Source organism: Nilaparvata lugens, chromosome 3 (assembly GCF_014356525.2).
Source record: "Nilaparvata lugens isolate BPH chromosome 3, ASM1435652v1, whole genome shotgun sequence".
Classification (NCBI taxonomy): Eukaryota; Metazoa; Arthropoda; class Insecta; order Hemiptera; family Delphacidae; genus Nilaparvata; species Nilaparvata lugens.
In genome coordinates this window covers 68350781-68377490 of record NC_052506.1, presented here as the reverse complement: position 1 = coordinate 68377490, position 26710 = coordinate 68350781, and the positions used below count along the sequence as shown (strand labels likewise).

Sequence of the window (26710 nt, the reverse complement as noted above, 5' to 3'; positions counted from 1 at the left end):
ACCTGATTTTTATTTCTGTGGCCAGCTCACAAATCTTCTCCCATAAGGATTACATGTAAACTTTGTAGGACTGTAGTAAAGAGTCCAGATGTCGGATTATCCTATACTATTAAACGAGCAATATCTGTTTAGATGTTTAGATGTTTATATGTTTGTATTTCACTGGATCTCGAAAATGGCTCTAACGATTCTCAGGAGATTCAGAACATAGTAGGTTTATAATATAAAAATTCGATTGCACTAGGTCTCATCCCTGGGAAAACTCGCTGAAGGACATCAAAAGGATAATTATTATTCATCCTTGGAAAAACAACTGATAATAATAATTATTTCATCGTCTTTTATTTATTTATTTATTTATTCGTGGAAACAATAACAAATCATATAAATATGATTGGGAAGGATGGAAGTGAGTTAGCGAGTACATGTGTGTGGGACTGTGTCAAAATTATGACTCAGCTGTTGAACTTTTGTGATCATTCAAACAGGTACTTGGTGCCGGTTGCAAAAAAGCCGGGTTATTTTCAATTCTGATTGATTCCAGTGGAACCATCTTTTTGAAATGATCTTCTCTGATTTGGTTCACGTGGAATTAATCATGATTAAAATTCAACCGGCTTTTGTGCAACCAGGCCTTTGTGAGGGAAAGTTTTGCATTCCTCTAGGAATTAATCTCAATTCACTGTGATCAGATAGAGCATTTCTGTATATCATTATAATTTATTCTTTCGTGATAAATGTTTATGCTTTTGTACTCCAGAGCGAAGCTCGGTCCCCGATATTAAATTTGGTAGGCCATAAACCTGGTCCTGAACATAGCGAACACAACTAAAAAAATCATCGAATTCGGTGCACACAGAAAAAAGGTATTGAATGTCAAAATTTGAGGCTCGATTTTTATTTATATAGATTGCGAAATCCAAATTGAACACTTGAATTTGACCACCGCCATTTTGTCCATAGAAAGAACGTGGACCGCAGAACTCGGAACGCCTGACTGCTCTCTGTGTCCAGTCACACTTATCTATTAGTAACACAAAAAATTTGGAACTCGATACTTTCCCATTATTCTCCTCTCGTGAAGAATATTTAGAATTGTTTTTTTTTTTTTTGTATGAGAGCGAACGTGTGTTCGGGATGTGCCAATTCCAATAAGAGACTTCTTTTCTTCTGTAGCAATGGGGAGCAAAACTATCTATAAAACACAAAATCTATCCTTACAATGATTTCTGGAGCACGAAGCGTTTCGATGAAGATTTATAAGATAAGCCGATTTGCTCCTAGCCCATTTTTTAAGAGTACTATCCATCCTGGCATATCAATTACGAGAATTGCAGAATGTGAAATATGTGGATGTTTGGACAATGCAAGAGCCAACGTAATCGGGAAGCATTTGTTATAAATATCTCTCCACAGCGTGAGGGAGAGGAGAATGTTTGGATTGTAGAGTCAAATACTGAGTGTCACGGAAGGAAAAATTAGCAGAGTGTGGGTGGCCTATCTTTACTGGGTAGAATCCATACGGTCCTCTAATGTTTCATATATTTTGCTTCTTTTTATTCATCTATTCATAATTTATATTCAGATGCATATTGATGATAATTATTATAACTATCAATGGTTGATAACAAGCAATATTACAATAATTAGGTATTACAGAAAAATTATCAAGATTTTACTGTTGCAACAGTAGTAAAACTCTTAAACTCTTAAAACTCCTAACTCATACTCTAATCTATTCCTTTTTGGTTTAATCTACATGACCAATAAGGGAATCTTCAATGAAAAATGAATGATTCATTTGAAATTGACGTTGATCTCCTATTCATGCTTATTTTATATCATGTCAATAAATGTGTAGTCCAATCCCAGCCTTAGCAGTTCAGTCTCTCAACTAGTCAATTTTCAATAGTTATCTTGTTTTATTCAATATAAAGCACCACACATTTTGAAAACAGCCCCTACTGGCAAAAAAGGTCGGAAATAACTGGTGGGAAACCAATTGCTCATTTTGAGGATATATTTATTCATTTCAATGTGTTTATTCATGTTGAGCTACGTTCACTGAGTATGCGTTTACGTAAGGAAAATCTTTTGATTGATCAAAATATAAACCTTTCGAACCACTCAAGTGCAGGTAACCACAAAAGTAAACTAATAAAAAAAATTATAACCATTTATTATCAATATCAATATAATAACAAATGATGCGACGTACGATATGAAATGGATGAGTATGATACGAATATCACTCGATATTATATTATATTATACGAATTATTGTTTTGAATGGTTGCTGTTTTGAATAGTGAGTTCATCATTGGATTGTAAATTAACGTATGACATCTCGTGTGTACACTGATTTCACGTCTACTAAGACTCAATCTATACCTTTGAAAAATCAGCCGTTAACTACTGTGAACTACTGGAAACTACTGAACTGGAGTGGAAACTGTGAGATTTGTTAGAGTTGATGGCTTACCACACTTGGGATAGGAGATGACCCAGACATCATCGGGTCTGACAGAGAAGTGTCTCAAGCGCTCGGCATAGGGCACGTACTCAGTCGGCATGACGCACCCCGAGGGGAACACCCGCACTCCCCCCATCGGCATCAGGCCAGGCTTGCATGAGAGGCGCAACTTCTCCGACAGACTGTCTCCCAGCGTCTCCACGCGGATCGGCTGCAGGCGTCTCGCTACTGGCATCCTGAAGCACACACACACACTCTCAATAATTAATATCGCACAATCATCTTCATTGCATGCGTAAGTTATTCATGCGTGGTCTAACGTACATGAATCCATCGTCCTACATGCATAGTATGAATGTTGTCACGCATCTTCAACAATCAGCATGCAATCAAGAGTATTGTCGGACGATGGAGGTTGCAGGCTTTCATGTTCATTGGATGTTTAATTTATCATTGTCAACCTGGAATGAATATTATCTCAAGCTATTCAGTTGATGCATCAAGTATATCCGAGATAATTCATATTTTGTTGGGAAAACATTGTTGCAGATTATCATTTACTTTTCAAATTCATTCATTTCTATGATTCATATATCATATGACACATTGAATTGATGCATTGTATAGGGGTGTCCCCCAACATTGTGAATATTGAAAACTAACCTTTTGTACAATATTACTAGTTTTGTACTTTTGTATCTACTATCCTCCAATAACTTAAAATAAGAGTTTTCCTTGAACTCCCATAATAAGCTTAAAAACACTGCGATTTCCACTTATACTTTGATAGCAATTTTATTAAAAACTATTTCCGAACTCACGAAACAGCTTTAACTATAATAGTCTATGGCATTTTATGCGGATTCATAGTCTTGAGGACTATAAAAAAGTCGAAATCGACGCTGTATCAATCACTCTCCTCAAAGATGAATCTATGAATGAAAATGTAGTGAAAATTGTGCAAATTCCAATATCATCGGCGGCTTTGAAGCTACGATGTATCACGATGCACTGCAGCTTATTTTCGAACTTTATACATATAACAGTATCCATCTCAAATCCAAATTCTAACTGTATCTATCAGTATGCACTACAACTGTAACCGAGCACGATCGATCTGATCTGTTCTAGTGAAATTGGAGTCTCCAACTTTTTGAATAAATAATTGTTGTGAGTGTGCTTCCACTCCACTCTTTGAGAACGAAGGGCTGAAAAATATTCCACAGAAGTTGTGGTTTAATATTGCAGCAGAGAGTACGGAGCTCTCAAATGGCCTAGAGCTATCTGAATGTGGAATGCTTCCAACCCCATTTTCTAGATTTCCACCTGTGCATGTTACACATCAACAGTATATTTCAACACTCTCCGAACGTTCATTACTTCAATCCTCTAAGCAGATTAAACAGTCTGTCTACAATACTGCACCTGAGCTTTGTGTCATGGTCATTTTATTAGATAATTTCAGCTTGAGCCCTGCGGGAGTAGTAAACGTGGACAAGTGAATAATCATCCGGTTTTATTGTGTTGAGTTTTGGTGGTGGCTGCAGCTCCTAGAGATATAAGAAATTCGATTCCTTTTGAGTTGTTATCATCTATCTGATGGAAAATCTTCCTCGAGAAAATACGATGGAAATAATATAATGCTGTACTACTACACATGTGTTATTCTGATAGTTGTGAACAGTGATCCATACAGTACTCTAATAATTTCAAATTCAATGTATTTTGTGTGTTCCGAAGAATTGAGATTGATTTACTATATATAGAACACTATTCTATTACGTACTTTAATGGTACAGTAATTCGAAAATACTGTATGGAGTTAAAATATTTCTTGGAATAACAATGATAAGTTAAAATCTGGAAATATCTTCAATATTACAAAATATGATGTTTAGAAGAATAAAGACTCCAAATACGTTCTCATCACAAGATTTTCTATATATCCTGCCCTGAACAATACCACTCACTCATTACGGAAGATAATAACGTGTTTCCTATAGTAGGGTATACTTTTTTTGGACTGGGGTGCTATTTGCTGATGGAGCCAATCGGATACAAGTTGGATAAAAAGAATCACAGTCTTTCTATAGGTCTGCGTGTTGAACTCATTTGTTGCATTTTCACATGAATTCAGCTTTACAAGATTTACCTTCATACTGCACAAAATAAAATTTTTGATTTACCTCAATATTTGACTTTGGGAATTATTTGTAAAAGTGGATCCCAAGAAATCATCCTCTAATAAGTTCAGATGGTAATTGTTATAAACATATTTCACATCTCAACCATTCATCCCATTTTCGTCTTTCTGATTTCGATAGCGATGAAACCAAACGTACCCTCCATTCACATTCTCAAAAGCAAATGCCTATCCATCATTATTCAGTTACCTAGATCCTATGCGTGATTTCAGTGCAGCAGACCCACTTGCTTATAATGATTTTGGGAGAACTATAACAAATCAAGTACGCTACAAACAATAAACCCTACAACAGTCCGCTAGTATAAATTCACCATCATCCTCCTACTATTCCACATAGCCTATGTAACTTTTGTAATATGTAACACTGTGCAGTCGAGGATGCACTCTAGTTTATGATGTTTAGAGGTTGTGAACACGCAAGCTCATCCCTGCACCTAATTTTCACACTTGAAGACCAATGATCCATCTCGAGGTCAAGTTGCCCTTGAATGCGAAATTGCCTTGACCGTTATGTGCATTTATGTTATGTGTATTGCAGTTTTTTGCACTGTGAAAAGCAATATTTCGAATACAAGAACATATTAATTATTTGGGTGGTTCAATATAGGGTTTGAATACGACTGCATCCTTAGTTATTTAGGATTTCAAAAGCGAATTAATTTCAAAATAATTGAACATCCTTCGTTTTGTACTATTTATATTCTACCCAAAATTATCCTCTTGATTACTCTATGCAATAGTTGATCGATTTCACAATTCCAACAATGAAACTTACTGGAGGTGGTTGAAAATCTACCTTGAAACAAATAAAGCTTAAAAAATGCGTTTTTTATTACAAATCGACTGTCTGAACGCGAGTTCTTCGTGACAAAGGACATTTTCATCGAGATATCATTCAAAATACAATCAGATTAACGAGCGGAAGCGTTAAAACTTGAAGATTCAACTGGGATAGAATCTATTTAATAGATTTTCTGCTAATAGCCTACTGTATATAAAATAACTCGAATAGTTCTCAATGAAGTACAACTTTTTTAAGAAAAATTATAGATTGCAGAGAGAAATGAAGATTATCTTATCTCTCATCTGGAAATGTAGAGCCGTTCTTTGCATAATAAATAATCAAATATGGATACCGACAAAGGCAAGTCTAAGCAAAAAACAAAAGTAGAAGAAGTAGCAATGAGCAAAGAGGAATTTAATACTACACACAAAATATTAAAACCCCGCTAAGCAACTGCCTCATTCCAATATCGCTTGAGAACAATTCGAAAAAAATAGATTGGCATTTATGAATGATTCTAAACACTCCAATGAATTGACTAACACACATACATCTATAATGTAACAGACTCTTTATTGATACATGAAGCATGATACATCACAGAATAGAGATGTTTCAGTTCAAAAAAGCTCCATCCAACAGAGATAGAGAGGTTTACAACTGACTATTGAGAGTAACTGACTGGAGTATTGTCATTTTATTTAAAGGTTGTGAAAGTACTTGATTTGGAAGGAGTGAGATCGAACGTGAATTCCTTTCAAGTCTCGTCTTGGTGTGCTACTCGTGGAAATGAGTAATTTACATCCTATTAATTTGTAGTAGCATTCCATGAATCTCAACAGGTGTGATTGATTGGTCGTGTTCGCACGATGTCAATCATCACTACGAGGCTAATAAATCACTGTCATTCGAGGTTATCCACCTAACCCTTCCACCCTTCCATCCCAACTTGATCCAGCTGACCTCAAAAAACTATGAGATTCACTTGAGAGGAGGAATTCGAGTTGTCAGTATTTCTTCATGCAAATAACTCAAGGGTCATTCAAGGCTATCAAAAGTTTGTTTAGAGATTAATCGAATTGGAGAAAAGTCAACCCTGTGTCACTACTAGGCTGTTAGTCACTAGTCACGTGTCACGAGACGCGACTTGACCCGATGAGTGAATATATTATAATGTTTACATTGCGAAGCTAGCACGAGTGTACATTATAATATGATATTATAATGCATCAAAGTAAACAGCAAGTTTAATTATTAAGTTTTTCTAAATAAAAATCTGTAGATACAGTTTTAATTAACTTCTTGAAGCTTACAGTTGAAATTTTCTTCTAAGCACAAATAATAGTTTTTTGAAGCAAGGCTCCCCTAATCATATTCATTCTTTAAAATTTATCAATTCTCTTATTTTTTACTATAATCGTATTTTTAACTGGAGGTGTTCAATATTTTGATTTTATATTTTACTCTTCAAATAACCTGATAAATAGGAACTCTCTATTAAATTTTATTGTTTGAAATTAAACTTGAACTGTAGTATTTTCTAAAACTCAATCATCTTGTTTATTTATTTCTAATCATTACTATATTTTTGATCAATTTTTTATAAATTCATTTCAATTTGAAGTTCATTAATAAATTCATAATTAACCTTTGTCTTGCCTTTCACTTCATACATTCCCTTACACAGGACCCTGATCTATCTCTTTTTAACTTTTCCTTCTATACTATTACTAGTTCAGTGAGTGAAATATAAGTATCCACACAGTGAGTGAAGTTATAGTAAAGTAATCATTTTATCAGTCCAAAGTGATTGATTGGCGCCGGGCAAAATTCTGTATAGAGTGAGGGAGTTCGAAACCCACTCTAAACAAAAACCACAGCGTGAAAGAGTTCAAAATATGATAGAAATTATGCAAATAGCTTCTCATGGTTAATTAGCATCTACACACCCTCTCATTGAGGTTAGTTTGAAAAATTGGGGACCAGTCGGTTCATGTGAGAAATCGTTCTCATCGTAATAACCATAATAACAGAGAAGTATTGAAATAATAGCGTTGAGATCCACATACAACATTGAAGATATGATTATAGTCCAGCTTTTTCCTCTCTTATGCAAAATTGGTTTTCCGGTAGCTTTAAGTTCAGTGAGAATCTTCTTGCCACCATTCATTCACTTTTCTTCTCTATTATAATGTAGCCTAACATGGAGATAAATGAGAAGGATGTATTCGGTGAAGAGCTTTCTTTTGCAAACGACGAAGGGTAAACATGGATCGCTAAAAACGGTGAGCAAGCTTTGACGAGAGCTCAGCTCCTACTTCAGTGGCAGAGAGTGGAAGCATTTTTTGCTGATGCTTTCATACATGTTTTAGCTTGAACTATGAAATCTGGAAGGTTTTTGGTAATTTTATGAAAACATTTTCTCACATGGATCGATTATTACTATCTGGTTCAACTTCAACTTCTTTCTTGTAGACAAAATATTGGAAATTACATTGAAGAAAACTTACAAGAAGCTATTATACAACCTCATTGATGAGAATTCATCAACGGAATATGTTTCTTCTTCCGAGAGGACAAATTTCCTCTTTGTAACCTTGCGCAGTCATTTTATTCCATTTTCATCCCTTCTTTGCTTTCAAAGAAACATGAGTTTCCAAAACCTTAGTAGTTAATTTTTGTGTAGTGTTGAGAAGTTGATATTGTGGTAATTATTCATATTGAATGAAGAAGACTAAGAAATTGTCAAAAAACCACTGATTTATTGATAAATAGAAAGACCGGTTTCGGTTATTACACCATTGTCAATCTCTGATAAACTAAAACTAAATACAAGAGCAGCAGAATTTATACTAGTAGGCGAGTACTGCTATTGGTCGAGGGCATGGACGCCTGCCATTGGCCTAGCTAGACAGTCTCCTCCCCCTCAACGGTGTGACAAAATGGCGGCTTAAGCAACAGAATCGCCATGATAATAAAATTTACTTTTAGTACAAAACAAGAACCAAGAAAACAAGTGTGAAAGATAATAAAACAAATATGTAAATGGAAAAGCTATTGACTAATGTATGCTTACAATTTTATGATAAAACTAAATTCGTAGTGTTGTATTGGTTGAAATGAATCTGGTCATTTAAACTATACTGGGAATTTTCCTTAATTACTCTTGTTATTTCTAAAGCCTCTAGAATATTCAAAGATCTGCCTTTGTTATTAACATGCAGAAACTCAACATTCTCCTTAACTGTGAACTTGTGATTATTTGTTATCAAATGTTCTGCAAAGTTAGATTCCCCATTCTGTTTATTCCAATCTCTGATCTGTTCTTTAATTCTACTTTTGAAACTTTTACCAGTCTGACCCACATAACAAGCATTACAATCATCACATTTAAGTTTGTACACCCCGCTTTTATCCCAAATATAAATTTTGTCTTTACTCCAGCTAAATAGACTATTTAAAATCGGTTTGGTCTTGAAAGCAACATGAAATCCATTCCTCCTCAATTCCCTACCTATCTTATCAGATACAAGGCCTAAATATGGGATTGTTATCCAAATCTTCTCCTCACAGTTTGAGCCTACAAAGCTAGAATTGATTGAAATTTGTCTATTAATTTTACTCAATAATCTGTCCACCATACTTTCTTCATACCCATTTGTGACAGTTATCTGTTTAATTTTAGTGATCTCAATATCAAAATCATGATGGCTCATAGGTATTGTTAGTGCTCTATAGACCATGCTATTGAAAGCAGCAAGTTTGTGAGAAATAGGATGACAAGAATGAAGAGGAATGATAACATCAGTATGGGTTGGTTTTCTGAAAATAGAAAACTTGTGAAAACCAGTGCTATGATCTATTCTTAAATCTAGAAAATTCAATACACAATCCTGTTCTACCTCTACAGTGAATTTTATACTCTGATGTAATCCATTCGGATAGGAAAGAAAATTGTCTAGTTGTCTGTTACTTCCTTTCCATAAGCAAATAATATCATCAACATATCGAGACCAGTAAACAATTTTATCTTTGAAATGACTATTTTCAATGATTCTACTTTCTAACTTATCCATAAATAATTCAGCTAGGAGTGTTGAGAGGGGTGACCCCATTGCCAACCCCTCTCTTTGTTCAAAAAATCTATTGTTAAATTTGAATTAATTATGCTGAGTGCTTAACTTCATCAATCCTATCAGTTCTTCTCTGAGTGTATGATCATTTATAGAGGCTTTCATTATTTCCTCAGCTCTTTTAAGACTTTCTCCCACCGGAATGTTAGTGAATAAATTAGTAACATCAAATGACACAAGTTTATAAGATGATAGAGCAGGAATATGCTTTATATTGTTGACCAACTCCAATGAATTCTCAATACTAAACTTTGGTTGAAAACCTGTTAATGACCGAAAGGTGCTATTCAGTTTGTGAGCTAATTTAGAGCAGGGGGAATTAACAAAAGATACCTTAGTAGTTAGTCTTTGGTAACATGTCTGATGTGATAGTTAAGCAAGCTCGATTTTGTTCCCTCTTTAGTAAGTTGATTACATTCAGAATGTTTTAGACCTCTCAAATAACATATCCGCAAAAGAATTCCAGATTATGAATGCATCTTCCATACTCTATCTTCATCGTTAACAACATTTTTGGAAATTGAACTTCAAGATATTAAATGTGAAGGATAATAATTATTCTCCTGATAACATTTATGTCCATTTAGTCAATTTTAACGATGAACTTTGTTCCGCAAAATTCATATTCTCGGATATCATTATTGTATTCACCATCTCAAAGCTTCTAAGTGCATCGCGTAAACCCGTGTAATAGAATAGTGCAGTGGCCTTCTTGAAGTTTGAGTTGTGTGGTGAGTGGAAATTCATGTCAAGATCATTCAAGTTTGGGCTAGACTGTTGGTCCAACTTGTAATCTTGAGAAGCATCCCATAAATAAACAAGCACTTCCCGCAGCACTCTCAGCTTCGTGTTGATTGAAGAGAAGTAGCGGGTCCAACTAAATTCCCAATTAAAACTATAATGCCCCTTAGCAAACCACTAATTCCAGGAATCATGGTTTCATTGAACATCATTTTGCAGTGGAATTATCATTTTGCAATTCGATTATGAATGCATCTCACCATCAATGTAGCACTTTTTTTTAGTTAAACATTATGAAAAGAATTTGAGAATTTTTAATGACTTATGATGAATTACGCATCAGTTGAAACCCACCTAATCGCTTTCTATGATAAATGACATTCTTCCATTTTCAATGAATCCAATCACTGAATTGAACACATCACATAATGAAGAGAAGAGAGTAGATTTCTACTATCTATCTGAATTTGTACAAATGGACTTTTTGACAATTTGGACAAACTTAGAAATTGCATTTGTTCAAATGCTAATTAATGAATAATAATTATCAAACGGAAATCCAAATTGCAGCATTTAATTAGTATTTTCGTTTAATAATAATTATCTTTATTTTTGTCTTTGATATATGACTGGAAGACATTGTTTGAGCAGACACTGACTACGTGGTAATGAGATTCACAGTCATTTCCTGTAACCTACCTACCTAACCATTTACATGCCTACCTAGAGTAGGATGCTCTACACTCTAGAAATAAGTAGTTGCATTGATATTGTATACCCCACCATACAAGCCTAGGGCTAATGTAGACAGCATCCACAGCTGAGTGCTTAGTTTGATAATCGCTTCATTTTTATTATTATAATTATGCTGGTTTGGAAGGAAAATCAGTTTCTTCCATAAATCAATATTATATTGTCGACTTATTATTGTTAACAAAACTCTTAGCTTGTGAGAAATTTCATTCTATGTGATGTATGATGTAGTATGCTCGAAAACAATCATTCACGAACTGATCTACAGTTTGTGTGTATATTCAATGTTTGAACTCTGAAGGGAACATTTACCTAGCTGGTGGGGTTATAACAATGTGAAACTGAATAGAGGCTGAGCTGTATTTGTGATACGTAATAGGACAGAGCAGACATTGAGTTGCCTGTTGTGAAGTTTACCTACCGGATCCCACAGAACATTCAATGTCACGCTTAGTTCTACCACCTGTTTACATAATAGCGTAATAATATACTATTCAATGATTTCATATTGTATACTCTTGTTTATAACAGTACACAGACAATTTAGATCGTGACTATGTTTGTTAAGCGTTTTAAAATCTCAATAGACAAATTCATGCATTGACTGTTTTATTCTCATTTTGCTATACTTCCACGATCATCATGAATCAAACGGGTAAGAGCATCTCCAGTGAGTTTCAGGATCATGAGTGGAATTTATATGCTAGCCCCAATTCACTTCTTATAGAAATATAAGTAAAACAAATTCAGCATTTTCCTCTTCCTCCTCAATCTAATAGTTAAGAAACAGTTGTAACTATTCTCTAGATTATTCTATTATATTGTAGATGCAACAGGTTAGGAAGTGCACTTAAAAGTAACTGATTATTAAGAAGCTTCGTACTCGGTAATCAATTTATAGTGAGTACCACGTTGAAATGGCAGAAGAGAAAGATAGGAATACAGCGTTGCCGATTCTCTGCCTTGCCACTGCCTTCTATTACAAGGAAGCTGATACCGTAATATCTGATGTGATATTAACTGTTCATTCTTGTAAAAAATGATAAATTATATTTTAATCGCCAAGAATTTTCATTTTTCAATAATTCAATAATGAATTTTGAGATTGAATATTCTGTTAATTGATAATATTTTTCTACATTGTTAAGAACCGGTTTGGTAACGTTGCTGAGCTAGAAAAGTATAGCGCTATTTTATTTGTCGAATGATAGAGAGGTTAGCAAAATTGTTAATGGAATACTGCAATTATAACATGGATTCATTCTCAATATTAATAATCATTAATGAGGTAGTTTGAACAATTGCGTTTTCGAATAGGTCTATTTCATCAAATAATACAATTATAAAATTCGTTACTTGAATTAGATATTTTCATTATTCAGTTATATTCTATTCTTATCGTTTTATTATTTATATTATGGATGTACTTTTGCACTGCCAGCCTCATAATATCTTTCGAAATAAGCGAGAAATTAATCAATTTCTATGTTTTATAAATATAAGAATGAAGTTATATTGAGTTGGGAAGAGTTTTCAATTGAACAATATGTTGGACATTGTGATATATAAAATTTTATCAAAATGAATTAATATTCCGATATTTTTTATGTTGATTGTTAACTAGTCTCAGAGACTAACCATTAATTTTCATTCCACTATGAACTTACGCTATGAAAACCTATAAAACTTCAGTTCGTCCATCGATGACCCAAGTAGTTCTGAGATTATGACAGCAGTAAAACTATTTAGTCGGCATACACTACCATAATTGATTACTAATTGAACTAGTTCAAAAGGCTTCCTCCTCTTCAGCCTCCTGGTAAGATCTTCATTCTGTAGTGGTTGGCTTGCCTCATGATGATCGAGTCTCAAATTATGCCGCATGGCAAATCGACTCACTGGACACAAAAATGGAATGCGTAGAACTCTAGGCAAGTCACTGTTTCTGACGTACGAAGGAGCGTTGACCGTATTCCTTAATACTTTATTTCAAAATCTCTGTATCATTTATGATTATGAGATGTTTCTTTTCAGGCACATCCCCATAATATTCCCACATGACACGACTAATATTCACATTGTTAACATTATAATCTACGCTGAAAACTAGCTAACGTATTGCACTCGAGTTCCAAAACAGGTTATATGAAACCAATTTGGACTTTTTTTATTATTTCAGTCACGTAATGGTTGTATGATTAAGGAATGATGATCCAGTTTGTTCTATATATAAGACAATGAATTCTGACGTTGGCTATATAAATATTTTTCGAACACTTTCCTCCTGTTTCGCCACTCAGTTTGTAGTAAGCAAATGAACCAGATCAGTTCACAATCACCAGCAAGCTTCAATATCAGCTCTTAAAGGCCTATAATAAATATTCAAAACGAATATCATTAGGGATAAGGAAACTACCTACATTTCGCTCCAATATTTCATTCCTCTTGCATTTAGCAAAATTTGTCTATTGAGCAGGACAGTAGAATTGGAGAGATGAATTGTTAAAGCAACTAGCAAATTATCTGAAAACGTATCATTCAAGCTCTTTAAGTGACCTTGTAATTTTTCTTCTTAGCTTAGCGACCTTGTAACGCGTTTCACTAGTGATATTGCTCAGTTTTTACATTGTATTACGAAATTTATCAAGATTTCACTGTTACAATGCGGAAGACCACAAACAGCTTTACAATAGAGTGAAATAAAACAAAAATGAGAGTTTTACATAATTATATCGATATCTTAAGCAAGTGACAAATCGATTTTTGGACGTTCTATTTTTTGCCGTCCTTTTGAAATCAGGTTAGGCTATACGGAACTTGACAAACGTCATCTACCTGATAACATCTGTTTAATTTTAAACCTATAGAATTTATAAGGACAGCAAAAAATTAACATCCAAAAATGTGTATGTAACTGGCTTTACTGTTGCTCCGAGGCGACGATATACTGATATGAAATATCTGGTGTTTCGCATGGAATCAAGCGGACAAACGTCTCACAGACTAACAAAAAGTCTTGATGTGAGACTGTGAATTTGTTGCTGTTGATAGAAGCAATGTTGCTCGGCTTCTCGGCTGAGAATATAAAACCGTGATGGACCATTTTCCACGACTCAGTAAATACAAAAAATGTAAACATTTCCTGATTGGAGCTCCCACACTTCGCATGAGCTTTCCTCTAAAAAAAAACAGAGACGACAACTTCAACGATGGAAACAACATCTTCACCTTACTTTTAGAAACACTTCCGTAGTGATGTCTACGCTAGAAACACTATGCAGGCCACTTTCAAGGCAAGATCTGAATTACTTAGACGAAGATAATGGACCAATTGGTTCAATACTTCATAGTCTCTTATTCATATCTCTTAAAATTAATATCATCATTCGTATCTTATTCATTGTTATCACGACCCAGACAGGTTCATAGTTGGAAAATTGCTATATTTCATGAGTCAGTCATACCATAGGGAAACAATAGCGTAAGTTATGCTATTGTTTCTCTATGGTCATACTCAGATAACCTTGTTTTAAATGAACGGTTAACAATAGACTTAATACAGTGAATTGATACTGAAGCTACAAATTCTAGCTCTCTATCTGTTTCTAGAATAATACATGTTACACTTGAGAAAACTAAGCATTGTGATAGAAAATATTATGAACCTGCTTAAATTATGGAATGCTATTATTAGCATTATTATTCGAAGACATCATTGAATGGAGTGAGCATAAATGGAATGAGAAACACCTTGGAGTGAACCAGCTGAGCATATTGGCATATTACCATCATCAATGTCATGTACCTTTCAAGTGATAATTTGTAAGTAATTTATTAGCTCAGAAGAACATTGGAGATGGAGAAAGGAGAGGAATCTACTTCCACTACCACCCCATCAATGAATACATCAAATAATCAGTACGGGAATATCCATTCGTAACATTGATTGTTATGACGTAATAACACATGAAACTTACTTCTCATTAAGAGCTTAAAAGATTTAGTAGGGAGGGATAGATCATGTTAACCAAGAGCCTTATTATTCATTGAATTGAGCCTTATTATTCACTGAGGGATGAGCGCAGGTATTCTCTAATATCGTTCTTGCTGGAAGCCTATAATGGCTATTGATATCCCCCGCAGTGATTTGGGAAAAAATCTTGATTCGCAACACTATTCAATCAACTTCGTGTTTTGGAAATAAAGTGAACGAGGGTTTTGGTGCAAATCGAATTGCGAGTTGAGGCCCCGCTGGAAATACTCTCACTGTTCCCAAAATCTGGAATTGACATTTTCACGTGAAACCGTCTATACCATCGAGCAGTTTTTTTTCCACAAAGTGCAAAGATAAATTTTCATAATGCGCATTTACATGCGTCTATCAATATCATTTTACATCTATTTCAGCCCATCTCTATTCAATGAATTCTGCTTGTGGAAAATTATCAATCTGATGAGCTCAATTTGAAAATCTAAACAATCATGAAAATAAACATTTGTTTCTCAATCTAAACTTTGACATTTAAGCTTATATAATGCAGTTATTGATATAGGATTAGCATTGAATGATTTTTTGTTCAAAACAAAACAAATTCATGAGTCGGAACAGGCAAATATGCCTAATCCTTGAAGGCAAGAAGAAGACAAAACCAGTAGGTAGGCCTACAAAGAATCAATTATTTTTCCAAATTTGAATCTTGGTTTTGAAAAAATGTATTGGACATTAGTTCATGCAATTTAGTGCTAAACATGCTAATATTCCCCTTATAGTCTTATATTCCCCTTAAGTCTAATATTCTTAGACTTCAGAGGCAGTGCGATCTTTGACGTCAAATGCTTTTGTTTTCAAAGAAAGCCATTATTATTATTATTATTATGTAAATTTTGTGATGCGTTTTTATTAAGTGGTTGTTTTAGCATCTTAATATTTTCATGAAAAATCTGAAGTTCTCGTGCGTGTGTTTTATTTCTAGTTGGCAAAAAACTTGCTCTCGCTTTTTGCATGTTTAAACGTATGGAAGCCTTTCAATATAGGCATGCTTTAATAGAGAGGTTTTCAGAGATTGGGAAAATCATTCTCTTTCTCGCAGTCAAACACCAGTGAACAAAAATGTGTTCCTTTCAGTGATAACTGAGAGGCTCGAAAATCTGTGATTTGATTCAGCTTATCATAGGATTTGCAGATTTCAATGAAAAGTTCAATGGCATTCCAAAATCTGTTAGTATTTGAAGGCAACATTGAGAATAATTCAGCACGCAGCTGGAAGTTGGGACTTGAATATTTAATCAGCAGGATCGTCCTGTCATCATCAACTGAGCAATCCATTTTGAATTCAATTCCCACTGAATGCTCCAGCCTCCAGCTCTGCTAATTCCACAATTGGGATTAACCATTCTAGAAATTTACTATTGCACAGCTGCAGACTATAATTACTCTGAATTGTTGATTGAAATGCAAACAGTGCAAATCTCAAAAATTTCGAGTTTCTGTAAACTAATTAACAGACTGTGTCTCTTCTGAACACAAATTAACTGTCATATTATTTCAGCTTTCCTGTATTTGGAGCTCTGAGATTTAAATCTGATTATCCTGTGAACTCCTACTTGTTTTTTTATCAATCTTCCAAAATAATAGACTCAAGTTCTATTAATCACTATGATAAATTCTATCGTAAGTTATAATTTGACAGTGGAGTATACTATTTTCCATTCAATATTTATGATTATTATGACTTCTCGTCAGCGAGCTGTATGATTCCATATAAATAATACAATATCACTCGTTCTGAGCTATGGAAACTAATAATCATCAATTAAAGTATGTATGGCTGCTTTATGTCGTGATATTAGCTACACAGTAGCCAGATAAATTCGCCGAGCAGCTCAGTAATGAATATCGTATACCATAAAGCATAGTATTAGAAATACTTATTGCATTAGTGTTATAACTACAATTTTTTTTAGCAAAGCAACAACTACAGATCGCAGAGACCTTGAGAGTCTACAGTGAAGGAAGAATCAGAAATTCTTTTCTTTAGATTAGATAAGAACTTCAGATGAATTCTATAAAACCTATTATTACGAATTATAAAAGTTGTGGAGAAAGGTGGGAGGCTCTTAATTATGGATGAAGATGAAGAAAGTATTCGAATATACAATATTCTCAATATTTAATCATAAACATGAGGGATGAACATGGAAATAGTTGAAAGCTTTAAATTTAAAGATTGACAGCAGCCAGCTGAAGTACTTCATTTTCCATCCCCTCGATCGTAGAAGTGGCGGCCGGTCATTATTCCGATTCCAATCCCCTGAATGATTCTCGCCGAATGATCTCTTTCCCAATGATGATGTACTCATGGAAGTTTTGGAGACTACTTGAACGGTCGGTCGTTACAATTTACACTGAAGGCTGAAGGCTACCCCTCACAACGATGCTTCAATGCGAAAAAACTCATTTCCACTTTTCGATGTTTGCAAGGGCGTGAATCACTCAAGTTTTGAATTTCACTCCACTATAATATTTTTAGTATCCAATGAGAATAGAATAAACTTTCCAATGATGACAATTATTGTTCTATGGCAGTTATTATCCAAATTTCAAACTTTAATAGAGCAAGGAGCTTCATTATTTGGACAACCTTTGTAAAGCCTTTTTATCAGTCGTATTACGCAACGCTGTGGGAGTACACATCGGATGTTCCGCGAACAGCAAATTATAGTTTCTTAGAACAAGATATCAAGGTTGTTATTACTGTGTCTCTTCACTAGCATTAGCACTGCATTACAGGATTCAGTTACTGGCGTGGATAAATGCGGATGAGATGCACAAACTTTGACTTGGCATTTGAAACTTTACCAACAAGCAAGTAATCGATGTAATGGCTTTACAAAGGATATTGCTTACAAATCAATTATTTGACTCTGTTTGGTGAGCCATTAATCATCTTCTATTCATTCTGCTTTAAATGATCATTTTGAAATACTAAGCGACAATAATGACCATCCCATTCCAATTGATGGATGATTGTGTAAGTGAGTCTGGTTTGAAGTCAAAGTAAACCTGAGAGAAGGATAAACTGGCATCATCGTTCACCAAAAGGATTCTAAGAGATTTCGAAAGTTTCCATTCAAATACTGAATTTGACAATACAGTAGGACTAAACATAAGCTTTTATCACAAGGAATTGACTAGAGTTCTCAATATAATCTGATGGGAACAGATTTGTGTGTTCATATTCCAAGAAACCAAATTTCCATTGGTCTGTGTTTAATATACTTGATGGAAAGTAATTTCAAGCAAGTGTACGTTTATTGTGTCTTTGAATGTGAATCATAAATATATGCTAGTATACACAATAATTTTAAAGCTTGAAACGTATAATTGGGATGGAAATATAGACAAGAAAATATGATGACGCGAAAATCGAAAAACCTTTAAGAGTTTTCAGTTAAAATAATTCGATGTTGTAAACGCTCAAGTGGGCTTGGAACTTAGATTGCTAAGGCAATCACTATCAAACTACCACTTCAAACACTCTCAGTATTTATTTTTATGAAAAAATATATTCCGTCCAATCATGAACTTTGAAGAGTTTATAAGTGATTGAGTGAAAGAGATTGTATAGTGATTGAGTAAATTGAATTTAATTTTTTTTGAATAATTATATCTTACAGGATGATTAGAAAGATTAAATTTGACTCAATTTTTTCAAAGATTATTGTTTTCACAAGGAACTTTCTCAAGTGGAACCGATTCGCCATCAAACTACCACTTCAAGCACTTTCAGAATTTTTTTTAACAAAAAATATATTAAGCGGAAAATGACTGATTCTGTCCAACCCTAGAGAACTGCATGACAAATAACTAATGTCCCTTTCACTCATTCATCCATTTCCCATAATTATCTCATCTCCATTACATAATACATAATTATCATAATCATCCCAGTTTTTTCTATTCATTAGTAATTTATATCATCTATACTACTTGATCATTTCCTATAATCTTGATTGAAACGCACCCTATAATGTTTGTATCATTTTTCTATTCTTAATCAATTATGCATCATTATATTCACTATTAAATAAAAAGACTAAGAAATTGTGAAAAACCACAGATTATATTGATAGTTAGATAGACCGGTTTCGGTTGTTACACCATTGTCAATCTCTGATAAACTCTGCATAAATCGGCGGTGTTTCAACAAATAATGATCGATTTTCTGAAATCGATAGTAGAAATAGTGAAAATATTCATTATCACTCATTCTAATTATATAAAAATACTCATTCTAATTAAATATCATTCATCTCATTATTGTAAGATTCAAATCATCTAGTACATAATTTATTAAGTCAAGTTTCTCATTTAAACATTACTTTGAGTTATAATTCCCAATACCATCACATCCCGATCGTGTGGTAATGTGAAGGATATTATTTTATATCCTTTTCAAAAAATCGAGAATTATTTTTTGAAACACCTCCAATTTATGTAGTTACATCACAATATTATATTATCGAACTGCAATCAATCTTTATTCCCATACATTTATTTTCCATTAATCTTAATTTCGTTGAATAATCATAAATTTGATGTAAATTAGTGTATTAGTGTATAAGAAAGTATATGAATGTTGTAATACATGAATAAAGAGCTCTAATCTGATCTAATGCAGATATCGATTATTATCACTCACCGCCAAAATGCGAACCAAAGTTTTCACTGTTCCAGTCATCTTTCGAATTATTAGAGTCAAAAGTATTCTGATGCCAAAACAATATAGTACAAGATTAAACAATATTACAAGATAATTTTGGTTTGCAGCATGTATCTGCTAAATCAAAATAGAAATTCAATAAACACTGACATGCGATTGAAGTTATTTTGATGGATTTCCTGTGACGATAGTACTAGTTTTGATTGATAGAAAATTCTATTTGAAAATCAATATTGTTCTCTTTAGGAGTTTCCCATCTTTTCTCAGTATATTGGATTTGAAGCTGCCAGGTATATTATTCCTCTATTTATTAATTTATTCTTCTATCAACAACTCATCCCATTCTAGAGTTGACCGTAGTCGTATCATTTCAATTTCAATACAAACTCATCATCCATATTATCAATATAAAAGTTTAAAAGACTTCATAAAACATGAACGGAAATTTACATTAAAATTTTCAATAATCAATGTTGATAAAACTTTAAAAGTGGTAGGGTCGCATTCTTAGGGAAAATTAGTGCCAGAATTATTGAAATGCACTTGAATTATTATGTAGAATTATTTCTTATCAAAATTTGTGACAAGACAGATAAGAGCAGTAACTTACTTATTGATAGGCTTCATGATGGTAGTTAATCCTTTGCACTGAGCTACACTGAGAAGACACAAACTAACATCACAAGGTTCATCAGTCAGACTGAATGTCTGTTGTTAAGGCTTTTCGTTGCAGGAGATGGACGGACGAATTCACCATGACGGAGAGGGGCAGAATCCGGTTCTCCTTATCCCTGCCGCTTGAGCTCTGAGAATAATTAATCTCCCGATGACACTCACTCCGTTCCATCGTTGACTCGTCCGAGAGAGAAATAAGTGAATTGCCAGCTAATCAAATCAAAAGAGAATGTAACAGTTTATGATATTTCATTGCCATAAATTGAGATCAAGGTGTTGGCAATATCCGTTGTTAGTTGTTGCCAACTTCCGCTCACGTCAGCTAATGGATAAATAAGCAGCAGTGACGCTTCGTTGCCAGATTGTCCGGAAAAAGTACCAATATCCACGCACTGCTGCATTTCTAACGAGTCCTTCATTATGTTGTCACGAGATATTCATGCTTGAATTGTAGGCATACTTTAACTCTCCTAATCTATTGATCAGATAGAATGTATCATTATTGTAACTAACCACAACGGCATCTTTAACTTGACTACGATTTACTTTAGATAATTTTAAAAGCTCAATAATTTTTTTCTAGTCATTTTTTCGTGTATGTGAACGACCTCTGTAATGGAAAATTCATTGGAAAACTAACAGCATTTGCGGACGATACTGCCCTGACATATAACTTGCCCAGAGAGATTGACATTAGTCAGTGCATGTGCGATGATCTGATAAAATTGAAGTATTGGTTTGAATTAAATGACATAACTATCAGCAACAAAACAAAATTCATATCGTTCAATTCGAGAGGGGGTGATCAGGCAATTCTTGATATATTATATAAGTGTAATGAATGTGTAGCCTCACCCATTCAGCAGTCATGTAACAGGTGCATGCAAATTGAACAGTGTGATTCTATTAAGTATCTTGGCGTTGTTATTGATAAAAATTTGAATTGGAAAGAACATATTAAAAAAATAAAAGGTGAACTAATATCTACCCTGAGAAAATTCTATTTTCTACGCTATATGTGCCCAATTAACGTCTTAAGAATGCTGTATTTTTCTCTGGTGGAGTCCAGACTTCAATACGGGCTGGTATCCTGGGGAGGTACCTATATAACTACAGTGAAACCGTTAATAATATCACAGAAAAAGCTTTTAAGAGTGATAATGCATAAAGGGAGAAGATTTCCATCTCGAACACTATTCTTGACTTTGAAAATTATGCCATTGAGACATTTATATGTTTTTAGAGTTCTCCGAATATTTTATATGAGAAGTGGTAATATTGGTGTGGAAGCGAATATCTATAGCCAATCCCTGAGAAGAACGAACCGATTTAAAGTACCAAGACCTTACAAGGAGTCCTTCCGTAGATCTTTTCCATATTTGGCACCAAAACTGTTCAATTTGTTACCACCTTATTGTCTTTTATCCCACTCATTATACATATTGCAGAGAAAAGTGAAAGAGTGGCTTCAATAATTGAATAGTGTGGAGGTTATGCTTTGTTAGAAAAATATTATTATGATTATTATTTTACTATTTTTGTAAATATATAAAGAATAATTCCTTCTTGTTTTATCGAGGTATATATTGCCTATGTATATCATTTGTAAAACTCTTGCAATATCTAATGTTAAAGCGAACAAAATAGTGCCCGCCAATCGAACCTTTTTTTTTTACTTCCAAAAAATGTAAAAAATAATAATGTATGGCTGCCCCAATACAGGTTTTTTAAAAACAACCTCAGGAGCAGCCTATTCCACATAACCAGGATGGTATATTATGTTATTACAAATGTCTTACTATGTTTTATTATTACTTATAATTTTGTAGTTTCTATATATTTTTTGAAATAGTATGGTCTAAGTTATTATGTAGATATGTAATTTGTATTTTGTATTTTGAACTTGTATTTTGTATTGTTTGAATTATGTGGAAATAAACTTATTTATTTATTTATTATTTATTTATTTATTTATCACTCACCGCCAAAATGCGAATCAAAGTTTTCACTGTTCCAGTCATCTTTCGAATTATTAGAGTAAAAAGTATTCTGATGCCAAAACAATATAGTTACAAGATAATTTTGGTTTGCAGCATGTATCTGCTAAATCAAAATAGAAATTCAATAAACACTGACATGCGATTGAATTTATTTTGATGGATTTCCTGTGACGATAGTGCTAGTTTTGATTGATAGAAAATTCTATTTGAAATCAATATTGTTCTCTTTAGGAGTTTCCCATCTTTTCTCAGTATATGGATTTGAAGCTGCCAGGTATATTATTCCTCTATTTATTAATTTATTCTTCTATTAACAACTCATCCCATTCTAGAGTTGACCGTAGTCGTATCATTTCAATTTCAATACAAACTCATCATCCATATTATCAATATAAAAGTTTAAAAGACTTCATAAAACATGAACGGAAATTTACATTAAAATTTTCAATAATCAATGTTGATAAAACTTTAAAAGTGGTAGGGTCGTATTCTTAGGGAAAATTAGTGCCAGAATTATTGAAATGCACTTGAATTATTATGTAGAATTATTTCTTATCAAAATTTGTGACAAGACAGATAAGAGCAGTAACTTACTTATTGATAGGCTTCATGATGGTAGTTAATCCTTTGCACTGAGCTACACTGAGAAGACACAAACTAACATCACAAGGTTCATCAGTCAGACTGAATGTCTGTTGTTAAGACTTTTCGTTGCAGGAGATGGACGGACGAATTCACCATGATGGAGAGGGGCAGAATCCGGTTCTCCTTATCCCTGCCGCTTGAGCTCTGAGAATAATTAATCTCCCGATGACACTCACTCCGTTCCATCGTTGACTCGTCCGAGAGAGAAATAAGTGAATTGCCAGCTAATCAAATCAAAAGAGAATGTAACAGTTTATGATATTTCATTGCCATAAATTGAGATCAAGGTGTTGGCAATATCCGTTGTTAGTTGTTGCCAACTTCCGCTCACGTCAGCTAATGGATAAATAAGCAGCAGTGACGCTTCGTTGCCAGATTGTCCGGAAAAAGTACCAATATCCACGCACTGCTGCATTTCTAACGAGTCCTTCATTATGTTGTCACGAAATATTCATGCTTGAATTGTAGGCATACTTCAACTCTCCTAATCTATTGATCAGATAGAATGTATCATTATTGTAACTAACCACAACGGCATCTTTAACTTGACTACGATTTACTTTAGATAATTTTAAAAGCTCAATAATTTTTTTCTAGTCATTTTTTCGTATTATTAAGTTAATTAATGGATAAATTAATTAATTATTGACGTCGGAAATGGTGAAGTCAAGTGAAGGCCGATATGGAGAAAATTGGAGCAACCTATGAGGACGCGGAGAATCGAGAGATGTGGAGGTGCTATGTTGGTGCGGCTAAATATCTACTTGGATATGTTTGGCCAAGGCAGTAAGTAAGTAAGCTAATTAACGAATCAAGTCAACATAAACAAGTGTATCATGAGAAGTGTAGCCCATTTTCCCTTTTGCGCTGTAAACTTATAAATAACAGAGAGCAAAATTAAAAGTCCTCAATTGACTGTTTTTTATGCAAAGATAAAGCCTTATTGTGATTTTTGACTTTTTTATAACTAATAAATCGAATTATTTTCTGAAGCAAGTTGAAAAATAATACGATAGTACCCTTTTAAAAACGTTTGTTTTATTGAGGAATTTTCATTTAAATCTACTATAGGTTCAGTTATAGGAACAGTGTTCAATTTGATCATATGAAATAAAGGGTATCTACAGTGTTCCCAGGATTGTACCTGAGAGTATAAAAGGAATTCGTTCATAAGTTATTGTATTCTTGGGCTTCATAAATAAATACATGAAATTGAATAATAATAATAAAAGCCTTTATTGGTTCCCAACACTATACAATAATACAAAATAATTTGTAGAAAGAATGAACATCTTTGCTAAACTGAAAATATTAAATAACATTACTGAATTAGCTAGCTTTTTTCAAATAGTCCAAACTCCATTATTAGTATACAAGATTAAATAAAAAGAAAATGCAAAAATGTTCTTATCATTTTATTTGTGGAAACCAGGTCCTCTATTGGACATAGGCCTCTCCCAGGTTCCTCCATCTATCTCTATCTTTTGCATACACTGCCCACCTATCCCCAGTCACTTTCACAATGTCGTCTTCCCATCTGAATCGCTGTCGTCCAATTTTCCTTCTCCTCCAGCTGGGCTTCCACAAAGTTAGACTCTTCGTCCACCTGCCATCCTCCAATCTAGCGACGTGACCTGCCCACTTCCACTTCAGAGTCTTGATAGTCTTCAGTACATCGTCCAATTTTGTTATCGCCTTGATGGATGTATTCCTAACTCTATCTAGCCTCCTTACGTTCAGTATACTTCTTTCCATCGCCGTTTGAGTTCTTGCTATTTTCTGTAGTACTGCTTTCTTTAACGCCCAGGTTTGGGAGCCGTAAATAAGCGCGGGAAAAACACAAGTCTTTAATATCTGTGTCTTCTTAACAGTACTAATCTCCTTATTCTTGAGAATACTTTTCAATGACCAATATTTCCTCCATGCAATTGCACACCTACGTTTCACTTCTTTGTCGGTTCTGTCAGTGAAAGCAATCAGTTGTCCTAGATAAATAATCTCTCTTGACCAATTCAATGAACAGCCATCAAGTGTTATGTCTACTGTTTCCCTATTAGTCATGAGATGTGTTTTCCCTGGATTTATAATGAGCCCCGCTTTCTCACTTTCAGCAGCCAAGCTGGTTATCATGATTTTTAGTTCCAATGGAGATTTGGCGATGAGAACAATGTCATCCGCAAAACGTAAATGATTTAGATATTGTCCTTGGATATTCAAACCATACCTATCCCACTTGAGACCACTAAAAATGTTTTGTAGAGCGGCATTGAAGAGAGACGGCGTGAGTGGGTCACCCTGTTTCACACCTTTCTGCACGCTGAAGATCTCTCCTGGTGAATCTGATATTACTCGTGCTGTACTATTGTTATATACGTCCTTTATTATATTTAAGAAGGTTGCTGGAATCATTTCAAGCGACGTGAAGAGGAATGCATGTTTCAAACTATCAAATGCCTTTTTATAATCAATAAAGGCCAAGTAGACACCTATATTGAATTCCTCACATTTTTCTATGAGTTGACTAACTGCTTGAAGATGGTCAATCGTTGAGAATCCACTTCGAAATCCCGCCTGCTCGACTGGTTGACGCTCATTCATAATTGGTTGTAGGCGATATTGTAGCATTTTCATGAAGAGTTTCCCGAAACAAGATGAAATGCTTATTGGTCGATAGTTGTTGATGTCGTATTGATCTCCTTTCTTGAACAGTAGAATTATGTCTGATGTTTTCCACTGCTGAGGTACCGAATGTTCACTGAAGATTCTATCAAACAGACTGATTATTGTTTCTGAAGAGATCGAGTACAGTACTTTCAGCATCTCGTTTGTTATCCTATCGCCTCCTGCCATGGTATTGCTTTTCAAAGTACTTACAACTGTCTTCAGGTCACTTTCTTCAATTGTTGGTACTTCTTCCTGCAAATTAATCTGCTCCAATACAACAGCGCTCTCAGATGTGTCCGATATAGCTCTCTGAAGAATTCAGTAGCATTTTCAGAAATACCTTTCCTATTCCTTACAATCCTGCCACGTCTATCTTTGACTCCAACTTTCCATTCTTTATCGTCAAACAATTGTTTTCTCAATTTCTTTGTTGATCCACTGGTATCCAATACATTTTTTATAATTCTGTCTTCAAATGTCCTAATATCCTTTCTAATATGGTATCTTGCTAATTTGCAAAGCGTATTAAACTCAATTCGTTCATGGAAACTTTTGTTCTTTTTCTTCTTCATTTCTTCTCTTTTAACAATCAATTCTTTAGTTTCATTGGTTATTTCATCATCTTTGTACTTATTATAGGTTCAAAAGCATTTTTTATGATGCTTTCCAATCTATTGTAGCTCTCTTGCAGACATACACCTCTTTGTTCACGCCAATTCTGCAATTCTAATTCAAATTGTCCTTCTTCATTTGCTTTGAAAATATTCCCTACTACTTCTTCATTCCATTCTCTTTTTGGCCTCCTTTTGAAGCAATCTTTTGTCAATTCAATGGACATGAGTCTGTGATCTGTATAAAATTTTAGAATCCCTGAAACCTCAAACTGCTTCACAATTCCATTGTGCCTAGTCAG

The 26710-nt window shown here is 34.1% G+C and overlaps 2 protein-coding genes across 4 annotated transcripts in view; one reads left to right on the top strand and one right to left on the bottom strand.

Annotated features, from left to right (window-relative positions):
• The window catches only part of LOC111043708 (cholecystokinin receptor type A-like), a 221049-nt gene that overhangs the window by 126798 nt on the left and 67541 nt on the right, over positions 1-26710 (top strand). The gene's annotated exons all lie outside the window — the stretch shown is intronic.
• The window catches only part of LOC111043712 (luciferin sulfotransferase), an 82759-nt gene that overhangs the window by 34432 nt on the left and 21617 nt on the right, over positions 1-26710 (bottom strand). Inside the window, exons 1-2 of one of the 3 annotated variants that reach the window (XM_022328741.2) lie at positions 23083-23274; positions 2483-2709 (exon numbers count right to left, since the gene is read on the bottom strand). In XM_022328741.2, the coding sequence (XP_022184433.1) occupies positions 2483-2709; positions 23083-23099 (244 nt within the window). In that variant the 5' untranslated portion in view covers positions 23100-23274. Of the gene's footprint in view, positions 1-2482; positions 2710-20423; positions 20673-23082; positions 23275-26710 lie in introns of those variants that run through there. The other 2 variants (XM_039424394.1, XM_022328742.2) reach the window with 2 other exon arrangements.